The following is a 15,330-nucleotide window of genomic DNA, read 5'->3' as shown; positions in this document are numbered from 1 at the left end:
CAAAGTAAGAATCGATTAGGAAAGCAGTTTGTTGACAGGTCAAGAATTTCAAATTGGTTGAAAAAGTGTCAGTTTCATTACCGAGCGCGGTGCAATAAACGTCCAGGTTCAGGTGAATCTCTGTCGAAGCCCGAGGAAAGGTCTGATCATTGATGGGTCTACTTTTCTGGATGTGTGTGTGCATATGTAATACCGGGTCGTCGGGATTGCCACTGTATATATACCTCAGCACGCGGCTGCAGAGGTGTGTGCGACTCCCGTCGGATGAGGCAGCTTCCAGAACAAATATTTGCGTGCCGGATTGGCCAAACACACTTTGTTTACTTTATCACTGGGCAACCAGGGAGGGGGTCCAGGGCTAATGGATGCTCTGCTAGGGGATGATGAAGAGTTGTTACACATGCACACGCACACACTCACAAACACACATCATTGCTTTTTTCCGTCCCTGTTATCAGGCTAGTTAAAGGGTAAAAGAGCATGAAATCAGATCACATGCCGTTTTGACTTCTAAAGGGGAACACTCTGAACCGGCGTCAGCAGACTGACACGCAGCACAGACCTCGCCAGACGCGGATCTCCTCAAAACAGGATGCGCTGGCGTGTTTGTTTAATAGGGATACAATGTCAAAATCAAACTGTCAGTCCTGATCTTCAGCAGGGTGAAAGCTCAGACACGCCCTCAGTTTCACCTGAGGCTGTTGACTGACTCGCTGAACAGAAAGAAAAGATGCAGGGGGGTCAGGTGGTCAGGTGGTAGAGCCTTCCAGCAGCAAACTGCTCCCATGAGCAGATTCACACATTTTTACCTGCATTGAGACTAGAAAAGGTTAAAGGATAAGGTTTGTATTATTTTCTATTTTTGTTTTTGTCAACAAGTTTGATAAAAAGACCAAAACCAAAAATGTGTTCGTCTGTCTTTCAGCGGGCTCCAATTTCCCCACCTGGTCTGTGACCCTCAGCCCCAAATCAGCTACTACTGACCGAAGAATCTCAGAAACAGATCACATAATTTTTATTTTTGAAAAAAAATGAAATGAAAATTTGTTGAAACAGCTGAGCACTGTAGTTTGTAGCAAATGTATTCCTTCTTTTCTTTTCTCATCTACCTCCTATGTGTCTGTCTGTCTATTACCCGCCAAGGGACTACTGATGTAAATTAGCAGGCTTGCTAACTCCGACACATTTACACATGTACTCACATACTGATGTTCATTAATGTGTATTGTCCCTTTCAAACAAACAAACAAATAAATAAATAAAAGAGGGTTATATATTCCATTTGTCGGGGACTACTTTTAGCCATGGATTACAAGCTGGTCTTTATTAAGCCTGGTTCTAACTGCTAAATCTGTCTTAATTTTGACAGTCGCACCAACCAAACTTCAGCCTAGTTTTAACGACGCCTGGTCGTAGCGATGCGCATCCATATGAAGCCCACGTGACTGAGGCTACCGCCCAGCAGCATGCGTTGCTAGGATTCACTGTTAGCAGTCTCCTGCTCTCTTGCTAAATGTCTGCTTGCTATAAACCAAATATAAAGGACAGATAAAGAAGAGGACAAGGCTGATCTTTATGATAAGCTCATAAGTGCGTAATTTTTTAAACATAATCACAAGCAGCAGTGATACTTTGAGATACTTTATTTCTCATAACGTTGATGTACATCATCGTTACAGTGTTGACGGGTGTTACAAGCTGTGTTGTTTAAGGTCGTTACTATAGAAACAGCCAAGATTTACTTTAGCAGGTGTAACATTTACACCTGATCTTAGCAAGAAGGCTTTAGCCTACTTTGTGCGGCCGCCATAACTATTAGGTCGGATTTCACGACCGGCTTATTTTAACACCAGGCTTAAGCCCTGTTGGTCCAGCTAGCCCCTGCCGCTCTAGTGAGTGTTTATGGCAGCAGGGTCTTACTTAATAATTTTTCCCAAAATGAGTCAAATTTTCTACAAAAGAAACGTCTAAAAAAGTTATTAAAAAAAATCTAATATTTTTATCATTTTAACTTGTTCTGTGTCTGCAAGTTCCCACAATTCTCTGAATCTCTAGAAAGCTAAACCGAAACTTAGTCTGCTCTGTTTTTACAGCTACATAATTTCATCAGATGGGAATATTTTAGATGTCTTGCACAATTCTAAATGTTGTTTCCTCAACATTTAAGCAGAGATCTTTGGAAAAAATTACATCTTAGTTGCAATTCAAATACAGTGCAGTGGATCTGAGCAGTGTTGAGCAGCACAGTAAGTTGCTTTTGGGAGATAAAGTCATGCCTTTTTACTAAAATCATGATGTGTGACCTTCTGTACAACATGTGTGTGTGTTAGGCGTCAGTGCCTTTGCGCGTATAAAACATGCAAATGCACGTAACATTGATGATTTTAAGTCACACACATTATGTCCTGCACTTCACCAGATTTTTACTGACCTTTACAGACATCTGTAACTCTGTAAATATGTGCGTGCGCTTCTGTTTATATGCACATGTTGAGCATTAATGTGTGTTTGTGTGTTAGTGTGTGTGTTATCAGGACACCCTGACTCCCCTGGCCTGCCTGTCATCAGTATCCAGGCTTCTGTGTTGATTTTAGGACTAAAGATCAATAGCAGCAATATGTCAGCTCTCAAGAGCCCAACAATGAATTACACACGCTTTTAGGCACACGAGCACATGGACACACACACACACACACACACACACACACACACACACACACACTCATTTGTCTTTGATGTGAAATTCATCATCATAATTTTATTTAACAATAATTTTTGGTTTTATTTTTAGTATACAGCAGAATCGTTCCAGCTATAAAGCTTAAATCAATGAAACCAACTTTTTAAAATCTTTTAGTCATTTTTAATAGGTAGCAGGTAGTTTAGACCAGTGGTCCCCAACCTTTTCTGTACCATGGCCCAGTTTAATGTCTGACAATATTTTCACGGCCCAGTCTAAAGGTGTAGCAGATAAAAACAAAATAAAATGATAAGATCAGCATTGAAAACTGTGGTATTTTCTCTTTAATAATAATAATAACAATAATAATGAACGTAAATCCACTTTTTAATCATGTCAACAGGACCTGGCTGCAGACTGGCACTGTCAGGCACCACCTGTTTTTCAAATTATGTGAAAAAACAAAATAATGGAAATTATTTTTTCTTTCTGTGCGGCCCAGTACCAAATGACCCACGGCCCACGGGTTGGGGATCAATGGTTTAGAGGTTAAAGATGAGGAGGCTGTTGTCAATATGTTGGAAATTAACACACATCCAGAAATATAATAATAATAAGCAGATGTAAGAACAATAATTCATCAGTTTCTCCAAACCAAGTAATGTTTCATGTGGGATCAATGATTATCAGTTCCTCTGAGATGATGGTAATGCATACTTAAAAAGACTGTGAGGCCTTCAACTGTTTGAGCCAACTGTATTTGCGTACTGTCCAAAAACGATCATAAAGACACAGAAATAGAAAACAGATGGTTTTATGAAGTGTCCATGTATTTATCTCCTTTATTCAATCATGTGTTCACAAAGTGGTGAACCTCGCTCCATCCTCGCTTGTGATGCTCCTTTCATACCCAATCATGATACTATCACCTGTTACCAATCAACCTGTTTACCTGTGGAATGATCCAAACAGGTGTTTTTGGAGCGTTCCACATCTTTCCCAGTCTTTTGTTGCTCCTGTCCCAACTTGTTTGAAACATGTTGCTGCATCAAACTCAGAATAAGCAGATATTTACAAAAATCAATGAAGCTGATGAGGTCAAACATTAAATATATTCTCTTCATACTGTTTTCAGTTAATCTGTTTTTAAGCTTTTGTCACATTCATCTATCTGAAAGTGATCCGGTAAAGCTTTCATGTTAGAAAAATTGCAAAGCAAAACTCTACATGCCCACAGTTTCTTTCTCATGGTTTCCATCATCCGTCTCAGGTCTTTTAATAGCTGTTCTCAAGCTTTGCCAGAACCTGGGGATCTGGTTGTCATCATTAGGCCACTCCAGGTACGTCCTGGAGTTCATCACTCTCCGCAGCTTGCAGAACTTTTTGGGGATGGTCTCTGTGTCGATGGGCTCCAACAGAATCAGCACGACCGCGTCGTCGTTTTGGTCGAACAGTCTGAAGTGGGTGTAATCCAGCTCGTACTTGCACCATTCACTCCTGACAAAATGCTGAGAAAGGACAAACAGAGTTCTGTGACTCTTCTCTATGGCGTCCATAATGTTGTCCAAGATCCAGCCTCCAGGAATAAAGTCTCTCTTGTGGAGGCAGAGCTGGAGAGGAGGCTCGGCCTGCTCCAGCTCCGGGACCAGATGTGCTTCCACCCAACCAGAGTCCATTTCACTGTAGGACACAAAGGCATCATACCTGAGCTCTCCCTTTTTTAACTTTGGCTTCCTCTTAGCTCTCAGCCAGGCCCAGGTCATCCTCACATACCACACGACGCTGAATTTGTGACACAAACCGGCGACGAGCAGACACAACGCCAGGATGCCTAAGCAGAGTAAAGAAAAAGATAACGCTGTGTGGCACTCAAACACTGACAACCTCGCGTCCACCACGCTCGTTCCTCTCATGGCATCGGGGGAGTCGCAGACGTACGACTTGAACTCATCTCCGATCGTGACTCGATGATACGTCACGTCGCTTCTCATGAACGCGACAAAGTCACACGAACAGACGTACGTGTTGGTAGCAGCCTCGAGACTCGTCAGATTGTTATAATCATTCAGATTTGTGCTGCTGATCGTGTGTACGTTGTTGTTTTGAATGGAGAGAAATGTGAGGCGAGGGTATAAACTCCCAGCTGGCAAACTACTGAGCTTGTTGCCAGAGATGTGTAACTCTGTGAGAAAAGGTAGCTTGATGTTGAACACGGTCAAGGTGTTGTGTGATACGTCGAGGATGCGCAAACTCGTCGGCAAACAACGGGTCACTTTTTCCAAATGTGTTGATGAGAGGTTTAAGAATTGGAGACTTGGCGGCCAGTAACAAGTGTCAGGCATGCTGTAAATCGAATTTCCACTCATGTCAATGTTTTTGAGCTTCGGTCGTTTGGTGAAGAGGCGGCTGTTGATTGACTGCAGGTGATTCCTGCTGATGTTGATGGTTTGCAGACTCTGAAGACCACCTTCGCCATCGCACATCATTTGGCTGAGGGCCAGGTCGCTCAAAATGTTGTCGCTGAGGTCTATGTACTCCAGATTTGAGAGGCCGACAATGAATTTACAAGGAATGGCGAAGAACCAGCAGTTTAGCATAGACACCCTTCGCACCACTTTCAACAGAGGTCGGAGGAAACCGAGGGCTGGGAAACTGTAAAACTGAGGGACTTCAACGTTTCTAAGAACTAGCTCCTCTAAATGATTCATGGTTGGGTGATATGGCACGTAACCAATATAACCTAAGAAGAATTTTATATCTTCCATCGACAACATAGTTAGATTCGAGTGTGACAGCATATTCAAAAATGACACACAAGCTCCCATTGTAATGTTAACATTTTTTAAAGTAACATGTTTTGTTCCGCCGTGGTAGAGGCTCCTAAATGGGGACATTTGAGCCTTTCTGACGAAAAACGTGTCAATGAATTTCAGGGTTGTATCTGGGTGTGTAACATCAGACAGTATGGCTTTTACGAGCGTTTGATTCCTCAGAAACGGACCGTTCAGGCCGAGTGCTACGTATTTAATGTGCCCAATTTGTCTCAAACTTCCTTCTGCATAGACTTGGAGATTCTGCCCATCAAAAACAACCTCGTCAAGTGCACTGAGGCCAGCAAAGTCATGTTCCCTGACAGACTGAAGGTGGAATCCACCAAAACGTAGGGTCTTTAAGTTCTTCAGTGGCTGGAAAAGATTGCCTTTGCCCAACACTTTATATTGGTTCCCCAAAAGATTCAAGTGCTGAAGAGAAAAGAGGTTCTTGAACCATTCTGCAGACAGCGTGTCCAGCCTGTTGAAGGACAAGTCCAGTTTCTTCAAATTAGCCAGCGGGGCAAATGCCTGCTCCTGGATCGTTTGGATTAGGTTGTTGTTCATGATCAAAGACTGTAAACTGGCATATGCCACAAAGTCATTTTTCATGATTGTCCTCAGTCTGTTGAATGAGAGGTCGAGTTGGGTAATGAGCTTTGAGGGGTGCGCGGGGACTTCCTTCAGCTTTTGTCTCGAGCAGTCGCAGGATGTTTCCTCGCAGCTGTGACACTGTGGTCTGGAGAGCGAGAAGCCGTGATGTGTCAGCAGAAGGGCAAACGTGAGAAGTGTCAGGGTTGGCATCTTGATCCCTATAAAACAAAAAAAGAAAAGAAATCAGCTGCAGGCTGGGGCTAATACGCTGGCAGCAACATGATTGTCTTGATCAAAGTACACCCTGAATCATCTGAGCTAAATATTAAATACAAATACCAGACGCCTAAACGGAAACCAGCCATCATTCAGTTTATTATTTATACCTGTGCTTGTCTTAGTGCGACAAAACGAAATGTTTTCCTGGCAAAAGGCTTGTTATGGAGTCTGGAGTGTGTCACCGAAGTTATGAATAATACCTGAATGTTGTATGGTCCACGTCTACTGCAGATTCACGCAAATATTAAAGAAGTTTAAAGTTAAATTCCTGTACTTCTCACTTTTCTTTGTTGCACAAATAACACAAGATCCAGGCTCTTTAGCTAAAACTCAGTGTTGCTGTCCGTACCTGCAGTTTAACACTGGCACCTGGACACCTGCATCACAGGTGTCCAGTTATACTGTCCAGTTACTAGAAAATAATCCACACCTGCCAGCCAATTAGAATTGAGAATTCTCTGTGTCCATGGTATAAATTTGCATTTAATATTTATTGCTACTTAATATTTTTACTGTATTTTGTTGATTCTGGATCTAAATTAGTAAATAATGTGCCAATCTAACATGGATCTGCATAATTATATTAAAAGGCTTTCAAAAAAGTTTTTAAATGCATTTATGATAGCTTTTTGAAAGTGTGACAGTTTATTATCTATAATTAAAGACTAAAAAAGTCTATAATGACACACTCCACACTGTGAAGCATGACAGAGGACTGAAATTAAAGTAATAAATAAATAAATACCTTGATGCGTCTTGGCCTCTTACAGCTGCACTGTCTTTCCGTCTTGGCAGCACGGTCAGGGCATGAAACGCTGTCTGCGTCACTTCCCTAGTGTGAAAATGATTTCAACATGTCTCCTAAATATTTTGCCCAATCAGGGAAAATTTTCCAGGCAGAGCTTCATGAATGACAGTTAGGTTGTTGGTTTGTGTGGTTTCACGCAAACTCAGAACTGTGAAAAAAAAAGAGGAAGTGTTTGAGGTGGTCAGCAGCCTGCCTTTATCGGTCAGGCTGCTGCACAACTAATGGACTGCTGATGCTATTTGTTTTAATTAGTTACAGCCTTAGTATTTCAGTAATAAAAACTAAGTCTATCTGGTTGGGGAAAGCACTAATTCAGCTCACTAACAACAGGGCCTGAGACTTGTGATGTCATTAGCCCACCTGTCTGTCTGTCTGTCCAGAATGAGATACAGTATTTAAACGACTTATTTTAAAGGCATGTGTAGAACAAACAGCAGGATCGTTTTGAGATTTGCTCTTTATATTTCCCTGAAAATCTTTTATTAACTTGTTGTGGACATTTGAGAACAACTCTACAAACATCCAGTTACCAGAAGTAGTCATAAGGAGTAATGCTCAGCCTATGGAAAGTTTCTGTGACTCTAAAATAACCCTGCTGATGCCAGCAGTGTCATAATATTTGAAACATGGGGCCGTTCCTAGGCAGGGAGGGACATTTCTGAGCGACATTACGTGAAGTCATTGCTTGAATCTGTGTTGTTCCTTCTCTCCTGAGGTTTTTTTGTGGGTATTTTAGAGAAGTGTGTTTTCTGTGTGTTGTGTTTGACAAAATTAAATCAAACCAAATGTAGGATTCAGTGTTTTTGGAGCTTTACTAAGTTTAAATCAGAGTCTCTGAGCTGGGCATTTCTGTGCAGGGCTCAGATCTGATATTTAGTTTGTGGTCTATACATACACCTTGTGTTCATGGATGTAATGTAAAATTGAGTTGAGATGTTGCAGTTTCATGTTTGAGAGGATGAAACAAAAATGATGACTGATGAATGGACTTGTGGGATCAGACAGACACCAGTTAAATACTGCGTTCTGTAACTACAGAAAGACTCAAGTGTCGTTCAAGTACAAAACCTTTTTTTTTTATTTTCTATGATCAAAACTGCAAAACATCTAGAAAAATATACAACAAATGCTTAACCTTTCACAACATTTAACATTTGAAAATGGGAACATAAAAGAAAAGGAATATTCACATTTTCCCCCATTAATGATAAAAGAACATTCATTTTTATTTCCTTTCTTTTACATATCAATGTTTCATATGTTTGCAATTATACTTAAGGTCTGCCATTTTTATTTTTTTGACTTTTTATTATTTAAACATCTCCACAGTAGCCGGAGTCGTTGGAGAGCTGCGAGTTGGAGCTGCGGTTGGAGGAAGAGTTCCATATGTCCAGGTTCATGTGCGGGCCGAACGGGTTGAAGCTGGAGTACTGGATGGGCGCGCACCTCCCCTCCGGCTCCCGGCTGAAGGGAGAATGAGGAGGGGTGATGGGGGACACGGGGGACATCGGGGCTGATCGCTCAGGTTGGAAGTGGCTCTGGGGGGTCCAGATGGAGCCAAACAGACTGGACATGGGGGACAGGCTGCGGGTACCCGAGAAGTATGGCTGCAGAGGACGGAGAGAGAAGTATTATGAGCTGTTAAACTACTGTTCTGAGCTGGTTAGTGTGCAGACCAAAGCTGTCTGGAGGAGTTGTAGCCCAGTGTTCTCGTTCCATGACCTTTTCTAACCTCACCTGCCGCTGTGCTCTGCTACCATCGGCCATGTGGCTGCCTGTTCCCTGCAGAGATGACCTGGCTGTCGTTTTTTTTTATCCCTCTCCTTTTCAGCTAATATAAAATGACCTTCCCCTCAAGTAAACATAGCAAAGTTTCTCTCCATCAGCTAAAAAACTCCTTTCACCAGCTGTTGCACTGACTAGTGGTTAAGATACATGCCAGGTAACCTCAATGCCCCACTCCAAAAAAAAAAAAACAGAAGAAATCGCCGACGAAAGAGAAGTTTATAAAAGTTGATTTGATTAAACCAAACGCTTTTGTTCCTCCTTTCTGCTCAGACACAGAGAGCAGTGATGAAAGTACAAGAGCTGACAGCTTCCTTTAAATGGTGGCTGAGTCACGACAGGAGCTGCTGGTGTCTGTTCAAAATGACACAACCGCAGAGGAAAATCCTCCAGTGGAGGAGCAAATCCGGGTGTTAACGCGTGCATCACAGGAGTTCAGGGGTTTCAGTGGACACAGAATGGGGAAGCAAGTTAGTTAGGAGCTTGGTGCTAAGTACGGGTTTCAGGCGGCACCCTGCTCTCTCATTGGTTCATGTTACACACTCACACACCTGTTGTGTGCAATTTCCATGAGTTTCTTTTTTATAACTCTTGTGATGCAACAGCATAGGCGTGACTGTGATTATGGGGTAATGACATCACAGTCTGTTGTTTAAGCAACTGTAATTCCCCCTGTGATGGATGATGGATTCAGTGCTGTTACTTCACACTCTTTCTCTATTTACATCGTGATGTTACCGAAATCTACTGCATTTTATTTCATTTCAACATTATGCAACTTGAACTACAATATGTATATACAACATATTGTAGGTACAAGTGTGTGCTTGTGGGGAACTTTGCCTCTCAGAAGTTCTTGCCTTTAATCTGCAGATGTAACCGAAGTTGCAGCCCTACGACATAAATTCACTCCCCTGACTGACTGAACCATTCCAGTTATATTATATAACATTGCGACTCATCACCTTGCTGCCCACACAGGCTGCTGTGTCCCAGGTTGAGGGCGATTCCTGATGCTGTTCCTCACTCCAGCTGGTCTGACTGCAGTGACCATTCTGACCCTCCTGACTGGGAAAACCACTGGGAAATGTTCCATTACCTGCGAGATGATGAGGAAAAACAAATGCTGAACTTTAAGGAATCAATGCTTGTTCCACTGTTTCAAGTGTACCATGGATATATAACTGGACGACTGTAGAGGAAAACTGTACCTATGTAGTTGCCTTCCTCACAGTAGGTGTAGGGACTGTTGCATTGGCTGTTGGCACTACTCCAAGTAAACCTGCAGGAAACAAGGAAACATTTGATCCAACGGTTTCAACAGGGACAGATAACACATTACTGCAGCGCTGGGAAGCTAATTATTCAAACTGTAAACCAGCATCAGTTATCGTGCCAGGTCAGATCTGCAGTATGTGCAGCACGAGTTTTTTTTTAGGGAACGCACACATTGACCACAGCAACGGAAGTGTTTTCATCTAGGCGTTAGAATGTTGTTTTAATTTCTCAAATTATTTCTGTCACAAAAGGAGCTGACAATTACAGAACAAAACACTGTGGCTAATGCTAGCAAACCATTTCTTTCATTCACATCCAGCAGACACAACGCTAGCATTCATTTGGAGTCACGTTCCCGGACATAAACTTAAGTCCAACGTTCACTCTCTCAGTAGCTCTGTGTCAGTCTCCACCTGCTCCTGAGGAAAACATCTGGCTCTTCAGACTGTTTAATGTCTAACTTTTTTCATCAGCTTCTCGCTGACTGCCTGTCTGCTAAAAATAGTTAACAAGCGTGCATTCAAACACCCACCCATTGTACGACGCGGTGGTTGCTGGCTGAGGTATGTAGGGCAGAGCTTCGGTGGTGTTGTATCTGAACTCATTGGTGAGGGGGATGGATGGAGCCGACCACGTCTCTTCAGGCAAATACTGACTGGTCAGGTCTGTGGGAGCGCACAGAGGTCAGAGGTCACGCCGAGCCGTTTTTGTTTAAGACATGAACTTTTTTTTTTTTCTTTAAAAACAGCAAGCATGTATTTACTATGAGCGTCTCTATCCATGTTCCTGTCCACTCCTGCAGCAACGGCAGCGAAACTCGGGGCAAAGCTGGGCGCTGTGACATCTGGGCTTTGGCACTGGTCTTTACGGTACAAGCTGTTCATGCTAAACACAGACAAGGCAAAGGTTACAGGTCAAACAGAACAGAAACACAAATCTATATGTTCCACAAGTTCTCTTCAAATAATACTAAATATAACCCAGAGATTGTCATCAGTGCTGCGAAGTGGATAAACAAAAAAGATCCAGTTGTACTCATTGATTCACAAGTTCTAGTAATATCTAATCCAGTATTCAGTGTGGCCCCAGAAAAACTACAATGGATAAAAACTTCCCCGGCAACCTAACTGTATATTTTTATTTACCTATTTCTTAAATTTAATTACCTCCTAAATTTTACATAAAATCCCAATTCCAAAAAAAGTTGGGACACTGTGTAAAACATCATTAAAAAATTGCAAAAAACAGGTTGATTGGTAACAGCTGATAGTATCATGATTGGGTTTGAAAGGAAATTACTACATGGTCTCAGGAACACTTTGAACAGGCTCATACCATCGTCACAGCCAGTTCTTCTATCCAGGTGAGAGTGTATGTGAGTTACCTGAGAGCCTTGTGGTTATTCATTGTCTGGTAGCAGTCTCGCTCTACTGGGTAGACACCGTACTGCATGGAGTCCCCTGAAAAAAAAAAAAAAAAAGACAAGATGAACATCAAAATAATGTAATTCACCACTGTCACAATGCCAGCTACAGTCTGTGGCAGTATGTTAATAGTTCTTGTTTTCTGTTTTTGAAGATAAGCGTTCTTTACTTTTTCTAGATGAGGTAGTGCAGGCGTGTGTTCGGGCACTGGGGTCTTTGTCCCCCTCCATGCTGCTAGCACTGCTCCAGCTGCCCCAGCTCCCTCTGCTGGCCCTCACGCTGCCCGACGAGCTGCCGGAGTCCGAGCCCGACTCGCACACTCCGCCGCCGCGGCGCTCTGTAGCGCACTTCCGTCGAGTGCGAGCGGGACACGCACCTGCTGGACATAAACAAGGTCAGTGAGATGAAAATTGTGTGAGCGTGGAGGGAGTGAAGCTGTGAGTGGATGCCCACCGTTCTGCTTGAGGGAGCTCTCAGCACTCTGTCCCGGCTTTGGTGTTTCTGACTTGGTGCCGTTGCAGCGGTTCCTGTTTCGGGTTCCACTGATGTTACGGTCCCCTGTTTTCCAGTCAGGTTCTTTCTCCCTCTCTGGCATCACCACTACATTGTGCTCAGGAGCACTAAGGCAGTAATCAGACAGAAACAATGATAACACATCTGTCTTACCGGTTGGTGCTGTTTTCGAGCACTGTCGCTGTTTGATGTAGCTCTGCATTCACTCTTTAAACATTACACAACAAAGACAAGTCTCATGTTTCTCATGTTCAATATCAGAATAAAAATAAATGGATTATAGATGAAAATATAGGTCAATTAAGGTCTACCTGGAGACATTTTCTGTCTTCCTGCGACTCCTCTTTCCCTTATTATTTCCTGAAGCAGTGCCAGTCTCTGCACTTTGTGCTTTCTTTTTCTGGCCTTTCCCGTCTTCTCCCAGCTGGAGAAAGAAAAAGAAAAGTAATGATGATTGTTTTTAAATTGGAAAAATAGATTATATGCTTTGCAAAGTGCCTGAGTTAATTAATGAGAGATAAAACTGATTGAATAAGCATTCCTTACCTCTATTTCAGAAGCGTCCCTTTTCTCTGCGGTGATCTTCTCTGTGTAGTGCTCAGTGCAGCTCTTCTCGACCGGGCTGCACACCAGCAGGCCTGGTCTAGGTCCTGGACTCAATGTGACGTTATCTGGGAAACCAGCAGGCATTTCCATGGGAAACATAACTTCTGCTGGCACTCTATCTTCTATAGTGCTGTGGGGGTCTTCTTTTAAGTCTGCTGACGTCTTTTTGTCCAGCTCACTGATGAAAGCCGGTTCATTGTTGTTGCAGACATCAGGGTCTGGGGTCAGGGGAGGGTCCGGCGTCAGGTCCTCATGCTCTTCATCCATTGTCACAGCACCAGTCGCTGCTGTGGACAAGCTGGACTTGTATTTGGTGTAATATAGTGAAACCTTGTGTTTCTTCTGGGGCTGGGACGGGGTGATTGAGGAGCCTCTCTTTGAGGATTGAGGACGTGGGGTGGGGCTGTTGGCCAGGGCTGGAGAGCCACGCCCCTTACCTTTGTCAGAGGTATGACAGGTGTCCACATAGCTCTTACAGCTGCCCTTTGTTTTACTGTGCAAAAAAGACACAAAATGACAAATTAAAGTATTTTAACACCATAAAAATCTGTATTCAGTATTGTTCAGTATTTATCTTTATGCAAATAGTGAAGAGGGTTTGAAAAACATACTTGACTCCATTGGACGTGATGTTATTGACAGAGCCGTTGTCCCGGGACAGGGCGGAGTTGTGGTTGCTTCTGATGCTGGGCGTGGAGAATTCATTCAGGATGTACTGGGCCTGATGGAAGGCCATCAGACACACGCCGAACAGGGAGAAGCTGAAACACAAACAAATACAACAGATATTGTCACAGCACCTGACTGTGTTACTACAAAACAACGACTTACTTGCGTAATTCATTCAACAAATGCTAGAATAATACATCTTGAGTAAAATGTGTTGTTGTTTTTTTTTTATTTAATTATCAAATGAATTTGAAGCAAACTTCTGAAATGTTGCAAGAAAGAAAAAGGAAAAAGAAAATGCAAATTAAGACTCATTTCCATCAGCTGGTTTGGAGTCATCAGTCGTTTACTGACTTTTTTGATAGAAAAACATTCAACATAGGCCAGGCATCTCAAACCGGTTCCATAAAGGGCCGCGTGGCTGCAAGTTTTCATTCCAACCAAGGAGGAGCACACCTGGCTGGAATCAATTAATCAGCTGATCTCAGTCTTCAGCTGATAACTAAGTGATCCCTTGATGTTGATTGGTTTGCCTGATGTGCTCCTCCTGGGTTGGAATGAAAACCTGCAGCCACGCGGCCCTTTATGGAACCGGTTTGAGATGCCTGACATAGGCTATTGTACATGTCTTGTACTAACCATGTGAAGATGAGGGTGACCACCCAGAACGTTTCCTCCCAGCTGGGACCAGGAACCACCTGAGCACAGAGGGGCAGCATGTGGTGGGGCAGCGTCACATTGAGGGTGAAAGGGAAAGAGGTGCCGCGTGAGGTCACCAGCGTGAGGTCCCGGATCACCCAGGATGAGGTGAAGTCTGGGGTGAACCTGAGGACGGAGGCAGGCAGAGACAGTGAGGGACAAGGAAATGGATGTACAGGGAGTGAACAGGAACAGAAAGATAAAAAAGGAAGAGGGAGGTACAATTTGGCCACATTGCATAAAAATATAAAAGAGGAAGAAAGAAAGTAGAAAATGAGTGAAAAGATGCTTGCACTGCCACAGCGCTTGTCCATTTTAATTCTGACTAACATGCAGCACTGAAGTGTTGCATAAAAACGTGTTAAGTGACAACAGTAAAAAAAAACAAATCCACTGTAAGCCGATAAACAGGCTACAATTCCACTTACGCGACGGTGATCTCTGAGGAGCTGTTGTGATCGAGGCTGAAGGGGCGACACTGCAAGACCTCGAAGCCAAACCCCTGACACTTATATCCGTTTATATTCATCGACATGACCGTCAGAGGAAGCTCTCCTGCATTCTCCACCTTGAAACTCCTTCTGATGGTGAAAAGCGGCTTGTCGGTGCGCAGGCCTGCGAGGGACAGGCAGTGACGTTAAGTTGTTTGTTCAGTTGCCTTATCTTTCTGTTAAAAGTGAAAACCTGCCACTTAACCAGGCATGTCCAAACTATTCCATAAGGGGCCGTGTGGCTGCAGGTTTTCGTTCCAACCAAGGAGGAGCACACCAGGCCAACCAATCAACATCAAGGGATCCCTTAGTTATCAGCTGAAAAGTGAGATCAGCTGATTAAATGAGTCTAGCCTGGTGTGTTCCTCCTTGGTTGGAACGAGAACCTGCAGCCACACTGCCCTTTATGGAATAGTTTGGACATGGCTGCACTAAACTTTATGAAGTTTAAACATTGATCTCACCATCCCGACACTCCATTAGAGTTGACTGAGGAACATTGAAGCGCAGAGAGGATCCCGGACCGGGCAGTTTGCCTTCGACTCTTAGCAGCTCTTTGGCCCCGTGGCCCTGCACCGTCTTCATATCAAACACTGTCAGGTTGTTTCTGAAACACAGTTACAAGACAAACAAAGACCATGTTTGACAGAACTCACGCTCAACATGCTTGATACATAACACAAGAAAGAGCCCC

The 15,330-nt window shown here is 43.3% G+C and overlaps 2 protein-coding genes across 4 annotated transcripts in view; both read right to left on the bottom strand.

Moving 5' to 3' along the window:
- Positions 1-3,713: 3,713 nt before the first annotated feature.
- On the bottom strand, positions 3,714-7,163 carry LOC121604836 (toll-like receptor 2). Its single transcript, XM_041934460.1, has 2 exons — positions 7,109-7,163; positions 3,714-6,302 (listed from the first exon to the last, which is right to left on the bottom strand). Exon 2 carries the CDS (start codon positions 6,292-6,294, stop codon positions 3,904-3,906), a length of 2,391 nt encoding a protein of 796 aa, XP_041790394.1. The 5' UTR covers positions 6,295-6,302; positions 7,109-7,163; the 3' UTR covers positions 3,714-3,903.
- Positions 7,164-8,231: 1,068 nt separating this feature from the next.
- The window catches only part of tmem131l (transmembrane 131 like), a 33,829-nt gene continuing 26,730 nt past the window's right edge, over positions 8,232-15,330 (bottom strand). For 2 of the 3 annotated variants that reach the window (XM_041934457.1, XM_041934459.1), the window contains exons 21-34: positions 15,101-15,243; positions 14,574-14,760; positions 14,086-14,271; positions 13,389-13,538; positions 12,718-13,270; positions 12,483-12,595; positions 12,112-12,278; positions 11,828-12,037; positions 11,619-11,694; positions 10,998-11,119; positions 10,767-10,899; positions 10,168-10,238; positions 9,922-10,055; positions 8,232-8,778 (exon numbers count right to left, since the gene is read on the bottom strand). In XM_041934457.1, coding sequence (XP_041790391.1) covers positions 8,485-8,778; positions 9,922-10,055; positions 10,168-10,238; positions 10,767-10,899; positions 10,998-11,119; positions 11,619-11,694; positions 11,828-12,037; positions 12,112-12,278; positions 12,483-12,595; positions 12,718-13,270; positions 13,389-13,538; positions 14,086-14,271; positions 14,574-14,760; positions 15,101-15,243 — 2,539 coding nt within the window. In that variant the 3' untranslated portion in view covers positions 8,232-8,484. The remainder of the gene's footprint in view (positions 8,779-9,921; positions 10,056-10,167; positions 10,239-10,766; positions 10,900-10,997; positions 11,120-11,618; positions 11,695-11,827; positions 12,038-12,111; positions 12,279-12,482; positions 12,596-12,717; positions 13,271-13,388; positions 13,539-14,085; positions 14,272-14,573; positions 14,761-15,100; positions 15,244-15,330) is intronic. The other variant, XM_041934458.1, reaches the window with a different exon arrangement.

The sequence above is a fragment of the Chelmon rostratus genome, chromosome 3 (genome assembly GCF_017976325.1).
Source record: "Chelmon rostratus isolate fCheRos1 chromosome 3, fCheRos1.pri, whole genome shotgun sequence".
Classification (NCBI taxonomy): domain Eukaryota; kingdom Metazoa; phylum Chordata; class Actinopteri; order Chaetodontiformes; family Chaetodontidae; genus Chelmon; species Chelmon rostratus.
Note: the sequence above shows the minus strand (reverse complement) of the source record. Positions and strands in the feature narration are given on the sequence as shown.

Excerpts from the sequence above, each read along its gene's own strand:
- LOC121604836 (XM_041934460.1), bottom strand. The coding sequence starts at position 6,294 with ATGCCAACCCTGACACTTCTCACGTTTGCCCTTCTGCTGACACATCAC.